The following is a 24,401-nucleotide window of genomic DNA, read 5'->3' as shown; positions in this document are numbered from 1 at the left end:
TCTAACCAAAGCACAGCAAAAGACTCCATGGCTTTCAAATCTCAGTCTCTTTATTACAATTCTCATCCCAGTAATAAAGATTAAAATGTTCCACATCATGTAGGAGAAGATCAAAATGGCTGTAAATTCAACAGAAAGTTTTTTTGCATGATATCTTGGGGCCAGACATATCCACAAGCCAGAGCACTTCTTTGGAAGGGAAGATGGAAAGAAAGCACAAAAGGCAAACAACCTTTCCCAAGGCTTAACCAGAGAGAGCCCAGCATCCTGGCCATAGCAGCCATTCTTACACACTTCCAGCAGCACAGAGGTCAGAGACGTTTCCATTGCAATGACACAGTCACCAGAAGAGCAGTGAAATCTCTGCTCCAAAACTGTCATTAGAGACAATTAGTATGACCTGAGGATAGCATATTCATGTAGAGACCACAGTGACATGGAAAGCACTGTCAAGTATTAGAGGAATAGAAACCACCCAAGAAACATAGCTCTGCATTTTGCACATGACCTGTTTTATCAAAGACTAATGCAAAAACCACCATTCCTTTTCTGGACACTTGAGCAAAAAGGTTGAGAGTGGGACAGAAAAGGCAAACCCATTTATTTTCTGTGTTATGGATATGCAAAGGTATGGAAGATATTGTAGTTGTACTGGTACAGCTGTGACAAAGGTTTGACCTCATAACTGCAGTAGAATTTATCAGATCTGGTTGTTCAAAATTGTGTGTTGCTTGCACATTATTTGTTGCACATTAGTTAACAATTAAATACTTTTTGAAAAATGCCTGGATCTGTGACCAAGCATGAACCTGAGCTTTAGAATAAGCCCTGAGCTCCCCACCCAGGACTGCTTGCTTGTGAAAAACAGGGTGGCTTCCTGTGTGGTACAAAGGGAAAAAGGGTGGGTCTATGCAGTGCCCTGTTCCAGGGTAGGAGAGAATCTGAAAATTTTCCTTCCCTTGAGCTTGCAGAAGCTTGCAGACTTCAGTAGCATAATACTCACTTTTGACAACACGGTCATCTTGGCCCACCATGAATAGAAACTGTGCCTCACCTTTCTCTAGTGGGATCCGGCTTTGGTTGCCAGGGGCTTGAAAGGGATCATCAATGACATCAGAATAATCAAGAAATTTGGAATTGGTGGCCTTGGCTTTGTGCTCATATAAGGTCACAGTGGGGATGATTTTATCTTTGTAAGAGAGAGGAATCACTGTAACAGCCACAGGGGCATTGAGGGAAGCAACAGCCAAGATGTTCTTCAGGAAGGCAGCCATGGCAAGGGACACTTCGGCTCCTTTGGAGAAACCAAGCAGGCCAACCCCTGGACCCTTCACCTGGGAGATAGGAGGAAATGCTCATCAGTGCTCAGCTGAAAAGCACAACAGCTGATTCATGAATGGGCAAGATTGTCTAATGCTGAGAGTTTGCAAAACCACATGAAGAAAGTCATGGCAACGATTACTTTTCCTTCTGGACAAATGACAGGCATACCCTCCCACACCCCCTATACTTCCTCCTCACACTGTACTTCAAACCACTCATATGCAGAATGTTCCCTGGTATTCTGAAATCAGCCAGGAGTGGGGAGACATGATTTCATCCATCTGGGGACAGCTTGTAGGTCACAGCTATGAATTATTTGTCTTATACCCTGGTAGATGCTCTTTACTTTTCACTCTTTAAACTGTAGGAGGACATTTGGTGGCAACTCATGAAGGCTTTCTCCTGCACACACTTCCCACTTGGTTACATCTGATCTGTCTCTTGTGATGTTGCTTTGTGATCTCTCTCCACCCCCCTTCCAGAGCATGTATACTTGCCCCTTCTCTTTCCTAGAACTCAGACACCCAAAATCCTTGCAAAGGCCAGCCCTGCCAGGTGAGTAATTCTGCAGCTTCCTCCAAAGATGACTTGAGCAAAGTGAGAGGACTTTACAGGAGCAGTTCCTGGAACCCAGAGCAAATGGGTGTTCCTACCTGTGGGTGCTGCAGCATATAGTTCACTGCCTCTTCAAAATATTCCAGGTGGAGTTCCTTTGGTTCCTGGGGCAGATCCTCAAATTGATAATAAGCCAGGGCTAGTGTGGCAAAGCCATGATTAGCCAGCAGGCTTGCTCTGGGCTCAAAAAGACCTCCTCCAAGTCCATGTATATCAATGACCCCTGGAAAGGTGTCTTCTCCTGGAGCAAACAAGACAAAGAATTGCCTGAAATGACTCCTTTCAATGTTTCTCTGGTTTGGAATGCATCAAACGTGGTACAAAACAGGAACTGCAGAAAAGCTTCTTTTGGGGAAAAGATGCTATCAGTCAGCTGTGCAGTGTCAGCACCTGAAAAAATTTTAGAGTGTGTTGTAGAGGAAAAAAGTGCAGGAGCAGAACCTCTTAGGTAAAGTGCAAACCTTTATTTGTTTTAGGAATCAGCAGTACTGTGCATTGTGCTTAGGGCCAACAGGAGGAGAGTCTTTGGTAAAAGAATTTTGTTTCAAATTCTCTTCCTGTAAGCAGCCCCGTAACAAGTGCTTCATCTACCACTATGAAAATCCTCAAGGTATCATGGTTTGATAGATGCAATGCAAACTAGAAACTTTAAGCTTTTTTCTTTGTATTGTGTTTTTTTAATACTTGGGATCCCTTGAAAAGCTGTAAGTCACCCAAACCAGTATACTTTGTTTCTTTGCAAGTCATATCTGGCAGCAGTCAGTATCAAATTCTGCACAGGATGCCACAGGTACCTCAGTGGGTGATCAGCAGATATCTGGATCTTTCTTGGTCCAGGATGCTCTTTTCCTCATCCTGGGAGAATCCCAAACCTGTCCCAGCCAGTGCAGGGAAAGAGAATGCTTTGCATGTTGCATTCCTCCAGCCTGATTTGTTTTGGGACTGCAACATGCAGGAAAGCTCCACAAGCCGCAGGCCAGAGAAGGTGACCCTGGACATGTTGGGAAGTGAAGAAGACCTAACTCACACCTACTTCTGGCTTCAGGAGAGCCACAGGCCTGAGTGGGCTCATGCCTCCCACCCTTTGAGGATGCCCTTCTTCCACAGTGTCAGACCCTGCACCAGTGGCTTGTGCATCCGCAGATAAGGCTGCAGGTGGAAGGTGGGAATGTGCTGTGGAGTGTCACAGAGGTGAGGAGAGAGAGAGCACAGCATCTCTTCACACTCTACCTTGGACCAAGGAGAGCCCTGCCGTCAAAAGTGCTGCGCTCTTCCTTCTGTGGCTGTTTGCATGCAGGCAACAGCACATCTTCTGGCTCTTCACAGGCTCTGAGCACTCAGAGCAGTGGCTGTGTGGCCAGGGGCCAGGAGTGCAGTTGTCTGTGGCCCATGGCTCAGCTGAGTGTGGCAGGGCTCTGTGGACTTGCACTGAACAAACCCAGAAAAGGTGGTACAGCTGAATAAGGCCATGGGGGTGCTCAAGGGAGGTGCGACAGTACTGTAGCAAAAGCCCTTTGAGCTCTCTGCCTCTGCATGGCCTTAGGTCATTTGCTGAGGAGTATCCAACTCCTGAATCTGAATGTGGAGATGTGTGGTGTAGAGAGCAGGCTCGGGAAATGAACATCATTGTGAGGTATCTCAGTGCAGGACAATTTGAGTGTGGTGAAATCATGGTTGTGAAACACATCTCCAAAGAGAACTAAGAAAAATACTGGCTACAGACTGAGCTTGCAGTCTTGCTAAGTTGAAGCTTGTTTGTGGTGGCAGTAGGATGGGGATAAATGCTTTTTATCCTGTGCCTAGGAAACAACTCGAAGTGCCTATGAAACAATTCAAAGCGCCAGACAATGTGTGGCAAGGGCTTATAATGTTAAAAGACAGGCAAAAGTTGGAGGTCAGGGGACTCGGAGGAAATGCACTAACATTTGACTTACTGAAAGTGCCTCAGCTCAGGGGAAGTGGGACGTTTTGGAGATAAAGTGTATGCAGGTGGCTTCTTCCCTCTCCTGGTCAGCAGGTGGGGGTATAGGTGAGGCAGAGGAGGGACTTCTGGCCTTGTTGTGGGCGGGATGCTAAGTCTGTGAAATCAGCCTGCCCACACCCTGGACTCTGGCAGGAAAGTCTTGGTGTAGCTGCCCAGAAGATGCTGGAGACAGGTGGTGTCTTGGGCAATCCTTACATCTCAGAATGGTGCTCTGCACCTTTTCCGGAGCAATTAGATAATTGTCTTTTCCTGCTTGAAAGATTTATTCCCTGTAAATGTTCTTGAGCCCCTCGTCTTCCCTCTTTCACAAACTGATGATGCTTACCCCAATATGGTGGGCCATGGTCACCAAATATTTACTATAGTTAGTTGCTGTTGGGGGAGGACGGAGAACCCCAACCCCTCCCAGGGAGTAAGAATGTCTATGACTGTCACAGAGCCCTTCCCCACCACTGTATTCTGCAGCTTCTTGTCCAGCAGCTCTCAAGGCACACTCACATTCTCTTGCTGTGAATTTCTTCGTGGTTGTTTTTTAGTTTGTTTTCTTTTTTTTTTTTTAACCTCAAGCCCCGAATAAGAATGGTTTTTCCTCTCCCTTCTGCAACTGTGTCCTGGCACATGCATGGGCTGGTGAATTGGGAAGCATGGTCAGGCTGGTCAGTGGCATGGGAGGGGGGAGGGAAGGATGGGGGAAAGGACATGGGGCTTTAATGGACTCCACAGAGGTCATGGAACAACTTTCACCAACAAAACACCAGTTTAGAGAAAGCAGGACGGCTGCAGTTGGTACTCACCGGGGGGCAGGAAAAGCGTCGCCCGGATCCTCCCTTCTCGCACCGGCACTCTCCGCACCCCGTCCCGCAGGAACGCCCGCTCGTGCTGCGCCTGGGCCAGGAGCCGCCCGTGGCGCTCCCCGTGGCCCTCAAACACCTCCAGCTGCAGGAGGAAGGGGCTCTGCACGTCCCGCTTTACCAGCCGCCAGAAAGGCTTCTGGGGCTGCAAAGCCCAGAGCAGCCCCATGGGCTCCAGGCCGGAGAAGCTGCCTCCCGGCAGCGCAGGACAGCGGGCGAGGTCCAGCTCCCCGTCGTCGCCCGCCTGGTAGCGGGCACTGGCCTGGAAGAGCTCTCCGGTCTCGTCCCGCAAGGACGTCCGCAGAGTGACCTGCTGCCGCGGGCCCAGGCCCTGCACGGCGATGGCCAGCGGCTGATCGAAGAGGCTGCGGGCGGCGGGCGACAGGCGGATGGAGGGGGCCATGGAGGAGAGTCCCTGGGCGGGGGCTGTCCCGAGGCTCCACGTGGGGACGCAGCTCCGCGGGGCTGCAGGCGCGGGGCCGGGCCAGGGCAGCCGCCTCTGCCAGGCGCGGGAGCTGGCCCGGCACAGGGAGCAGGCACTGACCTGCCACATGGCTCCGGAGTTGTTGAGTCCACTATCTGCATTCAAGTTGAGGCTTCTTTTATAAATGCAGTTTCCTACACATAGGCGGGGGTGGGGGGAATTTAAGCAGGAATGGTGTGGATCCACATGTGCTGGGAGACGCCAGATTTGCCTGGAGCTGTTGCTGCATCCCTGCCAGCACCCACGGCAGGGCAGGATCATCACAGCCGATCTCCTGACATTGATGGAGCATCTCAGCTCAAAGAAGAGAAAGCTCCAGGGACACCTTATTGCCACCTTTCAGTACCTGAAGGAGGCCTGTAAGATGGAGACAAATTTGTTAGTAGAACAGTAGTTTTAAACTATAAGACAGTTGATACAGATTAGACATAAGGTAGAAGTTTTTTACAATGAGGGTAGTAAAACAATGTCCCAGGTTGCCGAGAGAGGTGATGGATGTCCCATGCTTGGAAACATCCAAGACCAGGTTGGACAGGGCTCTCAGCAATCTGATCTAGTTGAAGATGTTCTTGCTTATTGCAGGGGGGTCGGACTATATGACATTTAAGGTCCCTTTCAACCTGAACTATTCTATGATACTAAGATCTCCAAAAGGCTCTCTCCAGACACTTGTTCATGCATAGTGTGCTTATCTGCTGTGGTCAAAGTTCTCTACAGCAGGCCTGCTGGACTGGACACAGACACAGCTGCATCCCTCCTTCCTGGGTTTCTCCTGTAGGCTCTTTTTTCCTCAAACTCAGCCAAGCTGCAGGCCTGGGAACATCTCAGGCAGAGACAGCCCCACCAGCCAGCACTGCTCTTCTGGCATCTCCTGAGACATGCCATTTTGTGTGATGACAACACCTGGCATTGCCATGAGCTACTCCGAGATTTATGTTCCTCCCTCCCTCCTGCTCTATCACATTCCCTTCTAGCCCACGCTCAAAGAAAGAGTCTTATCCTTGCTAGGGCAGGCCCAGAGGTGTCAGACAGTGCTGCTGATAACATCTGTTATGAAACATGCTGGGCAGGGAAGGGCTACAATGCGGATGCCCAGGTGCTGAAAACATGACAGGACTGAGAGGCAACTGCTGGCTCTGAGGTTTGCCCCAGTGTATCAAGCTGGCCTGGAGGACACCTGCAAAATGGAAAACCCAGGACAGCTGGTTCAGCTTGCATGGGGGGATGGTGTTCACAAAGGAGGTGGCAGCCCTCCAGGTCTGACAGAAATGGTGCTCCCTGGCCCCTGGTTTTGTCCTCGCAAAGTAGTTGTTGGGTGCTGGTGGCAGTTCATGATACACAGGTGTTTTAGAGTGTGTGACTTCTCTGCTGAGGAGGGCAGGAGGCCCTCAAGGCCTTTCCACCAACAGGGCCCTTAATCTAACCTGGGATGGGAGAGTGGTCAAGATGCAAAACCTGCTTACACCAAAACACAACAAATGAATAAATGGCTTTCAAATTTTAGACTCTTTATTGCAATTCTCACCCCAATAACAAAGAAGGCAAACAGACTTTCCCAAGGCTTAACCAGAGAGAGCCCAGCATCCTGGCCATAGCAGCCATTCTTACACACTTCCAGCAGCACAGAGGTCAGAGACGTTTCCATTGCAATGACACAGTCACCAGAAGAGCAGTGAAATCTCTGCTCCAAAACTGTCATTAGAGACAATCAGTATGACCTGAGGATAGCATATTCATGTAGAGACCACAGTGACATGGAAAGCACTGTCAAGTATTAGAGGAATAGAAATCACCCAAGAAACATAGCTCTGCATTTTGCACATGACCTGTTTTATCAAAGACTAATGCAAAAACCACCATTCCTTTTCTGGACACTTGAGCAAAAAGGTTGAGAGTGGGACAGAAAAGGCAAACCCATTTATTTTCTGTGTTATGGATATGCAAAGGTATAGTTGATACTGTAGTTGTACTGGTGGAGCTGTGACAAAGGTTTGACCTGCACGGCGGTGGCCAGCGGCTGATCAAAGAGGCTGCGGGCGGCAGGCGACAGGCGGATGGAGGCGGCCATGGAGGAAAGTCCCTGGGCGGGGGCTGTCCCGGGGCTCCACGTGGGGCTGCAGCTCCATGGGGCTGCAGGCGTGGGGCCAGGCCAGGGCAGCCGCCTCTGTCAGGCGCAGGAGCTGGCCCGGCACAGGGAGCGGGCACTGACCTGCCACATGGCTCCGGAGTTGTTGTGTACGCTGTCTGCATTCAAGTTGAGGCTTCTTTTATAAATGCAGTTTCCCATGCATAGGTGGGGATGGGGGAATTGGGGCAGGAATGGTGTGGGCACACACGTACTGGAAGATGCCAAGTGTGCCTGGAGCCTTGCTGCACCCCTGCCAGCACCCACGGCAGGGCGGGATCATCACAGCCAATCCCCTGACACAGATGGAGCATCTCAGCCCAAAGAAGAGAAAGCTCCAGGGACACCTTATTGCCACCTTTCAGTACCTGAAGGAGGCCTGTAAAATGAAAAATTTATGAGCAATGTAATGGCTTTAAGATAAAGGACAAATTTTTCTGTTTTATGGATATGCAAAATCATGAAATATACTTTAGTTTTAGAAATATACTGTGGTACAGCTGTGACAAAGGTTTGACCTCATAACTGCAGTAGAATTTATCAGATCTGGTTGTTCAAAATTGTGTGTTGCTTGCACATTATTTGTTGCACATTAGTTAACAATTAAATACTTTTTGAAAAATGCCTGGATCTGTGACCAAGCATGAACCTGAGCTTTAGAATAAGCCCTGAGCTCTCCACCCAGGACTGCTTGCTTGTGAAAAACAGGGTGGCTTCCTGTGTGGTACAAAGGGAAAAAGGGTGGGTCTATGCAGTGCCCTGTTCCAGGGTAGGAGAGAATCTGAAAATTTTCCTTCCCTTGAGCTTGCAGAAGCTTGCAGACTTCAGTAGCATAATACTCACTTTTGACAACACGGTCATCTTGGCCCACCATGAATAGAAACTGTGCCTCACCTTTCTCTAGTGGGATCCGGCTTTGGTTGCCAGGGGCTTGAAAGGGATCATCAATGACATCAGAATAATCAAGAAATTTGGAATTGGTGGCCTTGGCTTTGTGTTCATATAAGGTCACAGTGGGGATGATTTTATCTTTGTAAGAGAGAGGAATCAATGTAACAGCAACAGGGGCATTGAGGGAAGCAACAGCCAAGATGTTCTTCAGGAAGGCAGCCATGGCAAGGGACACTTCGGCTCCTTTGGAGAAACCAAGCAGGCCAACCCCTGGACCCTTCACCTGGGAGATAGGAGGAAATGCTCATCAGTGCTCAGCTGAAAAGATTCATGGAGGGCAAGATTGTCTAATGCTGAGAGTTTGCAAAACCACACAAAGAATGTGACAGCAATATTTACTTTTTCTTTTAAACAAATGACAGGCATCTCCTACACAATTTTTTTTTTCTATTGTATGTAAAATATTCCCTTATGATAGCCAAGAGAGAACAAGCACAATGACACTATTTGAGCTCTGGTTGCAAGAGAAAAATAAGATTTTTTAGAGCTAATGTGGAAACGTTTTGGTAGTGGGAGGCTGTAAGAGGAGATCAAGGTTCCCCCATATTTGACAGAGACGGTTTCAGCCATCTCAGAGATGTACCTAATGCTGCTCAAAGATGATGAAGAGGTGGTTTTAATTTTCTTTTTATATCTCTCTGTCTACTCTGCTATTTACTGGCAATAAATTAAATTGATCTTCTCTAAGTCGTCTGTTTTGCCAGTGATGTTGGGCAAAACATTGATGAATTATTCCCTGTCCTTATCTTGACCTGTAAGGTTTCTCTTCTCTTCTTAGTTTCTCCACCTCTCCTGTTGCTAAAGAGGATTGAAAGAGTGGCTTGGCAGATATCCAGATATCCACCCAGCCAAGGTAAACCTCCCACAGCTGGCTACCAGTAAAGGCTTTTTTCTTAATATTTTTTAGACTAAGGGTTCACATGTGGGCATGTGGTGACAATTCATGAAAGCTGCTTCAAAAAATGCACGTGTCTCCTCTCCACAATGTAGTTGTCTTCTCAGTCACTCTGAGATTGTGGTATCTGAATAGTACCCATGCTCTGAATAGTACCAGTGAATATCTGTTGATCCTTCCCCTTTCCTAGGTGAGCATTCTGGCAGGTGCTAGCTAAACCAGATGAGTATTTCTGCATCTTTTTTGAAAGTGGCAAAGTGACAGGCACTTGTGGGACTGGTGACTCCCCTCCCCACTTTTTGTGCCCCATAGAGATGTTGTGAAACTCAATGGTCCTTGTGTCCTTCAAAAAGATGCTGTTCCTGTGCCCCAAGGGTCTGAGAGCAAATAAATGCTTACTCTCTCAAAACTCTCCTGTCCTGCTCAGCTTCGCTTGGAAAAATTGGTGGATATGTTCCCTGTACTTTCATTTGTGTTTCTGCACTGCTTGGAAGCCCATGAAGGGACCATCAGCATGGTCCTTGCCTTACAGCATGCAGAACATTCCCCTCCAGTAGCTATGGTGTCGTGACCTCTGGAGGACATGACACTGCCCCATGCCTTTGGTGCCTGTGCTGTGCTGCCTGTACAACAGGGCCTTCAGGCCTGTGCTGCCCTGCACAGAACCCAAGCCCTACAGGAAACACAGCCAGCTCTTCCTTACAGAGACCACAGGCAGCTCCCACCCAGGACCTGAGGTAACACAGCTAACCTGGCCCTGCCCTTATTGAACAGTGCAGAAAGACATTCCCTTGCAAACACTGTTTCTCTTTGACTGTAGATATGCTACATAGAGCTGTTTCCTTATACAGGAATCTTACAATACCATAAAAGACTGAAAGGAGACAATCTCTGCTATGAACCACGTCTGCGTGACATGGGGAAATGCTTCTTTGCTTGGGGTTCTCAGCATCTAAAGGGATGTAAGATTAGTGTTAGCTATAATACATGGCATTTTTAGATACCTTACAAAATATGCTTTTCTTACTGGGATCATAATGGACTACCACCTCCTAGTTAAAAAAATTTGGTATACTCTTCAGGTCTCAGCAAGAAATAGCTTTCTGCAGAAAGAGCAATTAAGAAAAGAGAAACTGTGCCTCGCTAGTCCTGTGTAAATCTGTGAGGAGTACCTGTAAGGTGTCCTGTAAGCCCAGGCAGTTTCCAGAGTCCAGGGAAAGGAAAAGCTAAGGAGATTTTATGCTGTCTTTGGTCGGCATTAAAATGCTCAAAACAGACATGGGAGTGCTTGCAGCCATCGCAGAAAGAGCTGCATGAGCTCCTGGTGCAGCTCTGCAGCACAGCCCCAAGCAGCAAAGCTGCAGTGGTGGTGCCTGTGGTTGCACACAGAGCACACAGAGCAACCCAGGAAGGGCACCACTGAGACAGGAGATATTTACCAGGGACATAAATGGTGCGGTAAGGATGGCTGGTGAGGATGAATAGACAGGGGGGTCAGAGGATGAGTTTGGCAACAGCATTTCTGTCCAGCCACTAGCACTTCACAGAGCCAAGAGGCCCAAGGGCACCCCAGCATGATTTTGTGCAATTTTACACAGCTCAACTTTCAAGATTTAGCAAAAGCATACAGGCAAAAGAGGGAAGAAAGGCTGGCAGTGTTCCAAGTATGGGATCTTGGAGGATATACTGTACACTTAAATCCCGAACAGCTGAGTGTATGGGTGCCATCTTGCAAAACCTGGATAACCCAACAGCTCAGAGGAGCACAGGGCAATGCACCCTGCTCACTGTGAGTATAGCTTCAGGAGGCTTTAAAGACAGGATATCTCTCACCAGCTGACTGCTATGATAAAATAGCATTGTGGAAAAGTGTTTCAGAGGTTTGCCAGTATTTATGGGAACTGACCTCACAGCCAGGCACATATTCGTGTAACTTGATAGGTCCTAAAATGAAACTTTTTCACCCAGCACCCCAAGCATATTGGAAGGCACCCCACTTACCTTGAAAGGACCAATAATTTCATTGCTAAAGGCTGCTGTGGGGAAACCAGTGGGGGAAGATATTTTATCTGTATTATTGGACTGAAAAGGAAGCAAGCGAACCTGAAGCATTTCAAATGCAACAGATCACGTTTGCCTGAGAAAATCTTACTGCATCATTCAGTAAGGGCAGGGCCACATAGGTGGGTGCGATTGCTCAAACTGAGTGGGAGCTGCCTGCAGGCCCCTCTTTTAGAAGAGTAAATGTGTGACCAAGGGATCTTTACAACACAGCATGAGCCTGAAGGCCACACCATATATACAGGATATCCCAGCAAAGGCACACAGAATTGCGTGACCATTTGGTGACCATTACCAAATATGCCTGTGAACAGTATTTCCTGCATGCAGCTGAGCAGACTGCTTTAAAATACTCTAAAAACATGACAATGACTACAAGAAAGTTCACAACCTCCCTGAAGTTACCTAGGGTGTAATAACGTGGCTGGTGAAAAGAAGATAACAAATTCTCTTCTCTAGGCACTTAGCCATGCAGAATTGCTCCTACAGCAAATACTTATTTTATTCATAACATTTGATTTCTCTACCCACAACATAGACCTTCTACCCCCAGATGAGATGCAGAGACCTGAACTGCTGATTCATATCTAGCAGACAGAAGGCAAGACCAAGACAGAACATTTTCTAAACAAGTGTACTTTTATTTTGTGAAAAAATAAGGGTTAGATTTTTGCCAGAGGCTTCTTTGTAGTCAGAATACCTTTCTCAAACAGAAGTGTAGCTAGAGAAATCTTTTCCTCCAAGGTTTCACATGGAAGGTTAGCCACACTTACATGATTTGGATAGGAAGACAGAAGAAATTCTATACTGTCTGTATATTCAGGATCTAGCTCAAGGAACTTGGGTTCTTCCTTATGATACACTCTTGAGTTTTCTGTAGTGTAGTACAGCATCACACCTGCTTCTTCATTACACAGTCTAACGATGCCATGACGGAGCAGGCGTACTTCGGTGTCTTTTGTTATCAGGATATCAACATTGCAGGGGCCTCCATCTTGCCACCGGGCCGGGAAGCCATAGACACTCTGTGCCTTTTCACTTTGCGTGAGCACTGGAGGGAGACAGTCATGAAGAAACGACTTGGCTCTCTGATCCACAGCAGCATCAATGGGTGCATAGTCAACAAGTTTCTTTATCAGGCTCTGCACCTTCTCCACAAAAGCCGTTCGCCGAGCATCAACTGTGTCAGAGTTAGCAACCCCCATATACTGCAGGTAGTCCATTGGAAGCCCCCGTCGGTACTCCACATCTTCCTCCAGGGCCATCTGAAGGGCAGCTGGGAGGAGCTTCTCCAGAAAGTCCCCCCAGGAATTCCTCTGGTAGGAAGACACAGTGATGTGGAGGGAATGTGCATCAGGGAGACAATCACCCTGGTGGATAAAGCCACGGGGGAAGTACAGCAGGTCTCCAGCCTCCAGCACAGTCTCCAGCACAGGCTCACCGAGTTCAGCCTGCGTGAGGTTTGTGCTGGAGAACTGGGGCAGGACCTCAGCATCTGTTCGGGGCCTGTAGACACGCCAGTGCTTCTTCCCCTCCAGCTGCAGCACGAAGGCCTCGATGTCATCATAGTGGGGGGCAAAGCCCTGCGTACCCGGGGGCGTGAGGTAGGTGTTCGCCCCTGCCATGCTGCCAAACTGCTCCTGCAGGATGGAGAGGAAGTGCCAGACGGTAGGGGAGAACGCCTGCGGGCAGAGGAGGCGCAGGGAGCAGCCGTTCTGGTAGAAGTCCCACACGACAGCGGGCAGGGCTCTTCCGGAGGGGTTGTGCGTCTCCCGCACTCCCTCGGCATAGCTGGTCACATCCAGGTGGGTGCCGAAGTGAACCTCTCCTCCTTGCAGGGCGGCGTCGAAGTCGGCCGTGGAGAAGAGCCCCGCGTAGTAGCCGGGGTCGCCCCGCCGCAGCAGCAGCGGTGCCCGCTCCCAGTGCCGCCCCAGGAACTCCGCCGGCGCTACCGGGGCCAGCAGCCAGCGGAAGAGCTCGGCCGCCCGCTGCCGGCTGTCCTCCAGCCGCGCCAGCCGCCGCAGCAGTCCCGACACACCGCCGCCGTCCCCCCCCGCCGGCCGCGGGCCGCCTGGCATCGCCTTGGGGCCGCCACGCGGTTTCGCATCAGGCCCGGCGGCCGTCGCCTCGGGCCGAGGATCCACGGGGGCCTCCACGGGGGCCTCCACGGGGGCCTCCACGGGGGCCTCCACGGGGGCCTCCACGGGGGCCTCCACGGGGAGCTCCACGCGGCTCGGGGGTGCGGCGGGCGGAGGCGCCTTCGACTCCGAGCCGCCGCCTCCCGCCCGGCCGCGCCTCGGGCGGGCCTTGGCCCGCTTGCGACCCGCGGGCAGCGGGGCCCCGCGGCAGCGCCGCTCCATCCGCCCGGCTCCCGCCATCCGGCGGTACACGGCGAGTGCCGAGAGCCGCCCCAACTCACGCTGCTCAGCCACCATGGCCGCCATGGCTCCCCGCCCCGCGCCACCGCTTCCGCCGGGAGCGCCCCGGGCACGGGATGGAGCCCGTCCCCGCCTGTCCCCGCCCCCCCGTCTGCCGCCGGAAGGACGCGTTCCATGGGTGTCTGTGGTGCTGTGTGGAACAGAATGTCATGTCCTGTCTTTTGTCATCTCCGCCGCTTAAAATGTGCTGGGTATATTTGCTTCCCCCGCCCTGCGGAAGAAAAAGAGAGGCGATTCGCCTTGGTACGATGCAGGTCTGTTCCTTGGCTGGGAAGCTTCGTTCTGGAAGTACGCTCTAAGCAGTATGTTCAGAAAGTTATGTTTTGTCTGAAGGCGTACGGTAAAGATATGCTTTCAGACAGCCTGGAACTACTTTGTAACCTAATGAGTCTAGATGAGCTAACACTCATTTCATAATGTGTTGCACAAGGAGTAGCAACCCAAATTGAATGGAGCTAATTCTTGTGTGCCACCCCCCTCCCCTTTTCTTGTGCTTCTGATGGTGATGGCAGCTGAAAGGCTGTCATCTCAAAAGGATCCCAAAAACCCAAAAGACGGTCATGTCACATAGTATTTGTTGGTTTATTGGTTTTGTTTTGTTTTTTTTTTTTTCCCCAAATCCATTCACTGTCTAATAACCTGGGCAGACCTTTGTTTCCTCTCTGTTTCTCTCCGAGGCTTCCCAGAAGGCCAGCGTTAGTGGTGCTGGGCAGCCTGAGGGCTGCTCTGCGCTTCCAGAGGCTGCAGCTTCAACGTAGGAAGCTTTGCTAGAGGGGTAGAACAAGACTCTGCTTGAGGCAGAGGTAGGGGTTTGTATTGACAGACTTATATTTTTGATCAAGATACAAGCTTCAGTTGAAGAAATTCACTATGCAGTACTTTTGTGAGAAGAATCTTTGATGAACTTCAGTAATTCATGGGAATGAATTTTGCATGAGAATTTCATCTCCAGAGGCTGCTGTGAGTCTAAAGCATTTAACTGCAGCAATTACCCAAGTATGCCCAGGAACCCTCTGGTTCACAGGGTGTTATTAACCTCTCACAGATATGAATATCAGCTGCACACAATATATTAAACAGCTAACACTCTAAGGCATATGCAGATTTGTTGTGTGGGCTACTTAGTGTATCAGGCATAGGATATAAAGCTGAAAAGAGAATTTTCACCTTTTGCCAGGTTTCAACCCAGACCTACATTTCAATTTTACCACAATTCAGGAGCAGAAATCAGTTAGGCCTAATGAGGATAAGTTCAGCTGTTAATCTCAATTCTAGAATTGATGCAGATACCTCAAAGGTTGTTTGAATTGCCTTAAAAGCAACACAAATCAGTCTCACAGAACACCAATATGCTCCAATCAATGAAGGCCTTTATGTATATGTGCAAGAACAACTGTTTTAATTTTGGAGGTATTTTTCTGACGGAGTGCTTTGGGCATAGCCTTCGCAGCCAAAGCTGCGTGAAGAGCAACGGCAGTAGAAGACTGTCCTCTTTGTACCACCATGGTTTTAGTTAATGGAGACGGGTTTTAGGAGTGCACAGGCAGCCTTCAGGCTCCGATTTCACGCCTGGGCCGTTTGCGGCTTTGCCAGCAGGTGGCAGAGGCCGACCATCAGAATTGCCAGGCAGTGCTGTGCGCCCCGCTCCGGGAAACGCGCGCAGGGAGCGCCGCATCTGCCTGGCAAGGTGACCCACGGGGTGCGGAGCGCAGAGAGAGGGGAGCGCAGGCAGCCTGTGCGTGCATCTGTAGGCTAGAAGAGAAGGGAAGGGCGAACGCTATTTCAATCCACTCTTTGTTTCCCCAAGGTTAAGCCCTGCTTACTAGAATAATCTTATCCGCTGAAACCATTTCAACAGAACTGGACTCTTAACAAAATCGAGATGCCAAGCGCTTGAAATATGGTAAAAGTTAGGCCATTGTAGGCTTTGATTATACATAAGTACGGCTAAACAGGCTTGGCAGGGGGAAGACTTTTGAAAAACCTGGGTGTCTGGATTGTTATTTGTGTTACTGCTTAATTTACTGGAGTGCAACTGATCCTTCTGAGAAGAAGCCAGGCGCTGTGCACAGAGCCTGACCTGAGTTACACCAGGATATCTGTAATGACAGCAGCAAAGCTGTTCTGGATGTTTACCAGTACAGGGGGTTCAAAGTCCCATTTGAGGGCCCTGATCTTCATAGGGATGTCACTTTCTACTGCTGAGAGACAGTTGATTGACACTGGGTTTTTTATGATATATAACAAAGTCTCTGAGCAAAGGACACAGTGGAAAATAATAGTGGTCAAATATCTATAACAAGAAAACATTTATTTTGACAGTTTAGTCTCTCTAATAATAAATTATTTTGAGAATAAAAAATGTTGCTATTTTTCTGTGTGACACAAGAAAGGGTTTTGACCTAGGGCAAAAAGAGAGAGCTTCAGTGTCACTTACAGAGTACTCAGATGATTGTTTAGGAATAGCCACAAAGTTTACATGCGCTTTGGTTTCATTGTCCAATATTTAAAGGGAACTTGTCGAAAGAAATATGTGTCATGTACAGCTCTTTAAATAAACAAAAGGAAAGCAATACAGATCTCTGAATGATTAGGTGATCCCTAGCTGCTGCTTACACAGACAGAGTAGCAACTGGAGGCTCAATTAAATTTCTTAATTAGAATTTAGCACAAAATTACTTGGGTTTTATGAACGTATAAGCTGCATTGCCAAGAGCCACATGTGTTTTATTTAAAGAGGACATATAAATGTGGTGAGTACAACCTATTAGAGAGTCACAAGTGACTTCAAAAGAAGTAAGTAAATGGCACCTTAAAGAGATGTAGGGTTTATTTGATATTTTAACCTTATGCCATTCAAATAATTGAAATCTCAAATTTAAAGAGCAGTTTGGTTTAAGTCCTGACCCTGCAAAGCTATGAGTAGTCTTCACTAATGAGTGGAAAGGACAAAATTCTTTGCAGTTTCCTGTGTATCAGATACTCAGTTGTTCACCATTGTGCAGATCTTCTCTGTGTTCCCAGAAAATCATTAATGTAAACCAGTCACTATTAGAAAATTAAGCCCAACTTAATCCTTCTTCTCATTATTACTTTGCTGGTGACCTTCCTTTTGCACCATCAGTTTTGTTTTCATGCCAAAACTAATACCTAGTAAGGATAAGGAGCATTTCAAGCCTTCACTAACAGGTTTGCTTAGCTGACAATCTTTCTTTCTTCTAGCTACATCCACTGTGTCATCACTGGAAGGACACTTGGATGGATTGTGAAGCCTGCTGCTCATTGTGAAAGCTATAAAGTTCACTGCCAGATATAACAAGACTGAAAGCTAATTCAGGAACTGTTTCTCAAGAGCTATCCTCTGGCCTCCCTCATCAGAGTGAATGCACTCACTCACTGAAGCATCTTTTGGCAGCAGCTTTGGCCTCCCTCCAGCTGTTTCTCTCTTCTCAGGAATTTTCTTATTCAGTGACTAGTTGTGGTCTTTAATCCTGGTTGTCTTGTACAAAGAACCCCACTGAGTAAAGAAGCCTTCCCTGCCATGGAACAGCCAAATTAAAGCACATTTGTAAAAATCATAATTAGAAGGTCCTGTCCTCCCTGTGAAATTATCTTTTTGGAGGGATTTGGAAGCACAGACATTTTCTTTTGTACCATGTGACACTAAAGCAGAAACATTAGAATTAAAGCTGAATTAAAATAATGTATTTAAGTAGGACCCTTGGCTGAGTTTACTCACCCCGTTGAATAGGCATGTGTACTTTCAAATTCTGAAATAATTTTATGAGGGTTTTTGTACTTTTATTAGATGCCATCTAGCATTTGGTAGCATTGAGCAGATACCATCTGCAGTGACTCCATAGGCAGTGATTAAATACAAAGCTCCAGACTTCAAGGCTCCAGCAGAAGGAGAGAAAGAAATGGCCATGAAGAGAAAATCCCCATCCTAAAATGAAGGCAAAGAGGACCTGAATGAAATACTTGTCATGTGGGATTAATCACATCTAAAGAACCAAGGTAGAAAATACAGTCAATGCATAAATCTTGTGCTAGAGAATATCCTTTTGATATGCACAGACCTTGGCTCTTGACAAGATGTTTGGCTGATGCCTTTCCATGGAAGAAAGGTTTTAAAAGATTCTTGCTCCTCATATCCTTTCTGCACTAATGATGGCAACTGCATAGCTTTGTTCATTAAATACACTTATACCCACTATTTCAAGATTAACATATAGCTGTGCCAACATAGGGCAGCCCTATTCAACATTTGCTTCTCCTGTAAGCTTCTTCTAGTCAGAACCCTTGCAAAAAGACTTTACCTTTTCTTTCCTATATTGAAGTTTTTCTGAAGTACTCTGAAATTGCTTGCTCACTTCAGATGCCGTACTACCAAGACGAACATACTGTGCAAACAGAATGCCTTGGTTTAGCAACCATATTGGCTCAGATCTACTCAGAACACAACAGGAGAAAGCCGCTGTAGTACTTGCTTATTTGCTTCCCATAGTAGATATATGTTGCTACTAACCAATATGGCACCTTATAGAAGTATTTTTGAACATTTCCAGTGCTCATTCAGACACAAAAGCTCCTATTGTTTTATATATATATTGCCAGAAATATGGAATTCTTCTTTGTGAGCATAAAAATGCATATATGATAGTATTTATACTGGTATGGCTTGTTCCTAGAAGGGATAATATTATGGTGTGATTAGAGAAGGGAGATTTAATCACTGACATTATTTTAGATAACCAGTAGGGAAGAATGATGTTATGCCTCCGGGGTCTGCAGTAGGGATAAAGGAGTTTGCATTGTCATGAATGTGTGTGTAATACATTCTTAGGTACTTAGGGAATAGCATATTCTCCTGCTGTCCCACTGAGTCCAGGAAGGATCTTGGCTAGAAAGGCACAGCTGACAGGAGCCAGTGGGCATGACAGGGACAGTCAACTCAATGAATCCTGTGTATTACACAAGGAGCCCTGTTCCCAGCCTTAAAGAAAAGGTGATAAGGAGCAAATTTGGTTTGGTTTATTGTGAATGCTATGAAGTATCTTCCATTTCTTTTTTATCCATGAAGATCAAAGGATTTGAAGCATTGCTTCCAGTGTCAGACCTTGGAGAAGTAATTTCCCCCCCTCCCATGGAAAGGCTGTGGGAAGACTTAGTACTCAGAATGTGCCTTGGTCCTGCAGTGCAGCACTGTGAATGTGCAGCTTGCTGTGCTGGATGCTCAGCATGTCCAGCTAAGTGACCTCTAGGGTCATCTTCCTTTCCTTTCCCACCACAGCCCCCTTTCCCTTCAGTCACCAATGGGGAGGTCAAGTTATCAGCTGAGCAGAGAAGCAGTAATGACAACAAATGAATTTTGCCATCTAATAAATATTTTTAAAAGCTATAAATAGCTGAAGCATACATTAGATTTTATTTACAATAGCATGTCCTGGCCTTTTCCTTTATACTTTTCCCTTGGATGCAGAGCTTCTTGATAATATGGGAGTTGTTCATTTGGAAATAAGTTTTTATAAGAAATTAAGGGCACCATGCTTTACAAAAATTTCTGTCAGAAATCCAAAGACTGTGAATAAGACGGAGTGTTACACTGAAGGTACTGGGAATGCAACATTTTAAGAGCTATGTTAAGTCAGGAATGTTTTCATAAAATCAGAAGAAAACTTAGGACTGGTAGAAATCATTATCTTATCCTCCAGCAATTTTTGAATATTTGAGAGGGAAGGCAGCTCTCTGTCTTGATTTTGCTTTCCTTGGAAAGCAAAGGGATATGCAAAAAGATGTAAGGAGAACCCCTGCATCTTCTCAGATTAATTTATGAACAAGGGATGACTTGGGGGTCAGAGCATCAGTGTGAAACTGAGTCAGTGTCATACTCACACTTCTGCCTGAGCACTTCCTATGTAAACTTGGTAAATTATTTTTGCACATGATGCTCTGAAATTCCCAGTGATTTCAATTGCTTTGTTTTCTGGATGCTTGCCAGCCAACATTATAGCCCGTGTTCTTTGTTGCTCTGTTTCTTTGCTTGATTCAGAAGCAAAGAGGAATAAGTGGGATGGTGTATGCACGGAGAATATAATAATGAAGAGAAACATCATGTAATCTTTGCATTTCGATCACCTTCAAATTGTTTTTATTTTTTTTTCCCCCAACTGAATGCACCAGGAATCATTCTGGCTTGCATTTTGGATGAAGTAGCTACTTGAAAGTCTGGTGAGAGGAGGCAGCTGTTGGAAATATGCATTCTGGTTAATGCATTCAGGCCAAGCCCCGTATGTGCAGTCGCAAGGGTGCTGCTCCCAGAGGGTTTCCCTGGGTAACTTCCCTGCGAAGCGGAGCCTCCTTGCTGAATTCAGCACCTGGTACTGTCTCCATTTGGAAAATGGAGGCATGCTAGTGTTTCTAGCCGAAGGAAGGATATCCTGAGAATACTGTGATTCTCAGTCTCAGTCGTGAAGGTTAAAGGAGCCTGCTCGCGATTTTCCTGCAAGCCTGGCCTCTGGCTGATGTAGGGCATCACGGTTTCTGAAGAGCTGGCACTAGCAGCACGTCCCACTGCAGCCCCCAGGGAAGGTGTCAGTCACCACCTGTGGTTTATCGGGGGGAAACCGAGGTGGCAATGGGGCTGCGGGAACCCTCCTCCTGGTGCCACCACCGCAGCCGTGAGGAGACGAGAACCACAGCTGAACCGAAGCGCAGACAGGCGGTGGAAGGCGCATCGCCCCCTGGCGCATCAGCGGGTCCCCGAGGTGCGGGGGATCCCCGGTCCCGACTCCGGCCGGTCAGCCACCGCAGCCTTCCCGCCGCGCCGCGCAGTCGAGCCCCGGGGGGGGGCGGGCGCAGCGCCGCAGTGGCACCTCGGGCAGCCAATCCTGGCACGCTATCCCCACTGCGTCAGCCAATCGGAACCGACAGTGAGAGATTGGGGGCGCCAAAGCCCCGGAGTGAATAACCCGGGACCTGTGGGGCGGGGATGGGCGGGGCCGAGGCTTTGACGGGCGGCTCCTCACACCAATCCAGAGGCGGAACTTCGGGGCTCGTGGCCAATGGACCGCCGGGGTAGGCGTGGCTGGCGACGGGGGCGGGAGCGGCGGCGGGGGGCGGGGGCGGAGCGGCGGCGGCGGCGGCGGCGGCGGCGGCGCTGCTCGGTGGCGACGGGCGGCGGAGGAGGCGCCGGAGGGAGGCGGCTGCGGGTAGCAGGTGAACACGGCCGGGCCGCGATGCGGGGAAGGGCCTTCGTCACGGCGGCCGGTGGCCGGAGCCGCGGGCGGGCGCCACGGGGCCGTGCCAAACCCTGCGGGGCGCGGGTGGGTCCGGCGGCGGGGGGAGCGCCGAAGGCGGGGGAAGCTTGAGGGGCCGGAGGGGATGAAGGGGGGGTAGGGGTACTCCGGGAAAGTGCGTGCGGAGGCGGGAGGAGACGTGGGGGCACCCTCCGGTCCCCTCCCCGGCGGGGGGCGGTGGGGTGGGGCGCGATCCCCGCGGTGCAGTGGAGCGGGGGCCCGGCGCAGGTGGAGCCTGCGGGGGGCGGCCGCGGCACCGAAGGGCCCTGCGGGGAGCACCGAGCCGCTGGCCCGAGGAAGCGACCCCCGGGGCGGCGCCGCTTCATGGGATTCTCCCGGGGCTGCCTCCTGTGCCTGCGGTCTCTCCTAGGCCTTGAATCCCAGCCAGGTTTCCGTCAGAGGGTCCCTCCGGCGCGGCCGCTCCCGGGCGCTTTGTATCGCTTGCCGCCCCTGCGTGGCCGTGGGAGCGAGTGGGGGCTCCGGGAAGTCGGGGCTTCCCCGGAACCGCTGCCCCGTCTCAGCTGGGGCTGGGGCGCTGTGAAGTTCGGGAGGCGTCGGGACGAGGCTTTCGGGCGATGGTGCTGACGACCCAGTCTGGCAGCGGGAGTTGTAGGGGAAAGGGCCCTTGTGAGCAGCGGGGCTCGTCTCTTTTCACCCGGTTCGTGGCTTGGCCGGTGCCTTAGTGCGTGTGCAGCAGCTCGCCAGGCTGCACAAAGGAACAGCCGGCCGGGTTCGGCCCGTCCTACGGGCGCAGGAGGGATGGATGAGCAACAGCGTGCGGGGCGGGGGCTGCGGTGGGCCCGGGCAGCATCGCCCCGCTCCGTGCTCCGTCGGGCACGAAGGGTTGAAATGCAGCTCCCGTTCGGAGTGCCTTTAAGTCCTTTTATTGTGTTCATGAAGAGATGAACAGTGTTCAAGAGTGAAATTATGTATCCCTCACAGTAGAGTTAATGTCTTGCAGCAGCTCTGATCTACAACTCCTTCGGTCCAGTAGATTTATATAACCTGCTCATTAATGGTTTATGAAATGATAAGGGAGCTTTTCTGTGTGCTGCTGTGTTTTCTGTGTTGTTGTCAGTATTTCCTAATTCAGCTGTCCGGAGTAGGAGAAGCTTATAGCTGTTAACAATGTGTATTTCTACCATTTAAGGGATTTTGTTTTGCTCTCCTTTTGTATTTTTGATCATTCTGCATCTCGAGATAGGCTCCTGAATGAGGAGAGTGAATAAAATGGAAGGCACAGTCATTCTCTTGGCTACAGTAATACTCTAGGTATGACTTGTAACAAAAAATGTAAATATTTAAATGGATTTCTGACTCAGTTCTATTTGACTTATTGATCTATGGCTACTGCTAAAATGGTCTATATGATTATGCAGAAGTTAATAGTTACCATAGAGAAAGAGATTGTTTTTCTGTTCATCAGTGAGTGTTTTCCATTTCTTCATCTCTTGGCAATTGTCTGTGGAAGTGTTGTTTTTTTCTCTTAGCAAAAGTCTTACAGAAGAAATAAGAATGTGAGCGAAGTCCAAAACAATGAATTTCAGATGTGTTCAGCCTTGCCTGTGATTCTTGGTACCCTGAGTTATCCTACAGTAAAAGCTTTTTAATCTCTAATTGCATATAGTGTTGGTTTTAAGCCTCGGTGAAAATTCAGATTTACAGGACTCTAAACCTAACACATAAAAGATTTTTTTTTCCTAAAGTATACATGTGAAATGCAATTCAAATGAACCATTTAAATCCCTACTAGCAGAAAGTCTATTTTTCATTCCTGGGAATTACTTTCCTGCATTTATTATTTAGCTTAAATATGTGGAATCTGAAGGTGCATGTAAACTAGACAGAGTAGACAAGTTTGTTTATCTTCTCACGTACTGTTGTGAAACCTTCTGATTTTTGTTAGTAGTTTGACAGCATTATGCATTTGAGAAGAAAAATACCTAAACCAACAAGCCAAATTGGGCTCTTAAAACTTGCCAGACTTCTAAGTCTCACATTTTGTGGTTTGATAGAGCTGCTTGGTGTCAGAATGATCTGTAAGTAATTTTCTTTCCTACCATAATGGATATGATGGGATAAAAACTTTCTGAAATGGTAGTGGAAGTCTTTGCAAAAATCGCTTCCTTCCCCAGGAATAGAAGCTACTGGGAAAAACATTTTACAGTAGATTTTTTATTGTGTGTTTGTGAGAGCCTATTACAGCACTGTGAAATATGTCTTGAATTCTGCCTATAGTTGGTTTTATTCCACTAATATTGATAGAACTACACAGCAGTGGAGAAAAAAAAATTGCTCTAATGCTATAGAAATTTAATTTTTTGTACTGTAGAAAAGATGTTTTACAGAAACTGTCAAGTAAGAGATTGGCAGCCTAAGCTGGTCTAATTGATGAGTTTGGAGTTGTATCCTACTTATTGTGTTCATCTACTTGTCTGACACTCTGCTGACTTTGTTATTTTCTTTAGGGGAGGGGTCAAAGTTTACTTATATTTTTATTTGCTTTGCCAGCTTATCAAGCAAGCTTGGTTTAAACTAATGTGAAATCTTGTTCTTAGTCTTGTTTTTGGAGTTTGCTTTATGTCAGTGAACATATATTAAAATTACAGATTTCTTGTTAAGTCTCAATTGATCTCAAAATATTAATAAGTGAAAATTGGAACATATTGCCTTTCTTTTCCTGCAGAATACCAAGCGTAAATTCAATCAAGCTAAGACTTAACATGTCCTCTACAGTCATATTATGGAATTACCACCAGAGCAGCTTTGATTTTTCTGCCGACGCTTTCACCAAAAAGATTTGTTTTCCCCTGTTAGTCTTTCTTTGCTGATCCAGCTGAAAATGGCCGTACAGAAAAATGTTAAGCTTCAGTTGGATCAACTGTCTGAACAGACTTCGTGGCTATACAAATGTTACTGCTTGCATAGGAGGAGAGGAGGCTGTGACCATTTTTTGCTGAAGCAGCTCAATTTTAGTTTTACCTAAATAGTTCTGCCTTGTCAATAGACTTGCAGTTTAAACTGAAGCACAGTCAAGTCTCCTTCTTGACTGTGCATCTTCAGCTGCTGGCAAGGAGGCCTTTGTGAGTTAAATGAAGTCAGGGAGTTAATCAGGTAGTTAATTGCTTTTTTTTGTTTTGTTGAATTTTGGCTGGATCACGTATCTGAACTGGCTGATCATCCAGGTCATGGGGTGGAAATGGGATTTACACTGAAGTGGGGTTGAAGATTAGTAGCTCTGATTGAAATTTCTTTGAGCTTTTTTGGAACCATACATTCCCATCAGCATGACCTGGGTTAACAAGGACCTATAGCAAACTGTTTCAAGCTGGCTTGGCAGGTAAAAATCACAGTAAATTGGAGAGTGTTGTTCCAT

General features: G+C 47.9%; 3 protein-coding genes across 12 annotated transcripts in view; 1 reads left to right on the top strand and 2 right to left on the bottom strand.

Annotated features, from left to right (window-relative positions):
- Positions 1 to 737: 737 nt before the first annotated feature.
- On the bottom strand, positions 738 to 5,386 carry LOC139590109 (acyl-coenzyme A thioesterase 5-like). The gene is made up of 3 exons (XM_071427268.1): positions 4,717 to 5,386; positions 1,977 to 2,179; positions 738 to 1,334 (listed from the first exon to the last, which is right to left on the bottom strand). The coding sequence occupies exons 1-3, from the start codon at positions 5,324 to 5,326 to the stop codon at positions 753 to 755; spliced, it is 1,395 nt and encodes a 464-aa protein (XP_071283369.1). The 5' UTR covers positions 5,327 to 5,386; the 3' UTR covers positions 738 to 752.
- A 2,251-nt stretch (positions 5,387 to 7,637) lies between these two features.
- RIOX1 (ribosomal oxygenase 1) lies at positions 7,638 to 13,950 on the bottom strand. Its single transcript, XM_071427264.1, is given in 3 exon segments — positions 7,638 to 8,556; positions 12,063 to 13,751; positions 13,754 to 13,950. Coding segments are annotated over 3 exon segments (2,361 nt in total). The 5' UTR covers positions 13,844 to 13,950; the 3' UTR covers positions 7,638 to 7,974.
- A 6,881-nt stretch (positions 13,951 to 20,831) lies between these two features.
- Positions 20,832 to 24,401, top strand: part of NUMB (NUMB endocytic adaptor protein) — a 92,294-nt gene continuing 88,724 nt past the window's right edge. For 7 of the 10 annotated variants that reach the window (XM_071427254.1, XM_071427253.1, XM_071427252.1 and 4 more), the window contains exon 1: positions 20,832 to 20,945. The gene's annotated coding sequence lies outside the window, so the exon portion shown is untranslated. Of the gene's footprint in view, positions 21,053 to 22,251; positions 22,298 to 24,401 lie in introns of those variants that run through there. The other 3 variants (XM_071427248.1, XM_071427249.1, XM_071427250.1) reach the window with 3 other exon arrangements.

This window comes from Agelaius tricolor, unplaced genomic scaffold (assembly GCF_023055355.1).
Source record: "Agelaius tricolor isolate 1412-34295 unplaced genomic scaffold, bAgeTri1.0.p SCAF_5, whole genome shotgun sequence".
Taxonomy (NCBI): Eukaryota; Metazoa; Chordata; class Aves; order Passeriformes; family Icteridae; genus Agelaius; species Agelaius tricolor.
This window is presented reverse-complemented; position numbering and strand designations above follow the sequence as displayed.

Excerpts from the sequence above, each read along its gene's own strand:
- LOC139590109 (XM_071427268.1), bottom strand. The coding sequence starts at position 5,326 with ATGTGGCAGGTCAGTGCCTGCTCCCTGTGCCGGGCCAGCTCCCGCGCC. Across the intron at positions 2,180-4,716 it reads GACGCTTTTCCTGCCCCCCG|GAGAAGACACCTTTCCAGGG; the intron begins GTGAGTACCAAC and ends TGTTTGCTCCAG. Across the intron at positions 1,335-1,976 it reads ATATGCTGCAGCACCCACAG|GTGAAGGGTCCAGGGGTTGG; the intron begins GTAGGAACACCC and ends CCTATCTCCCAG.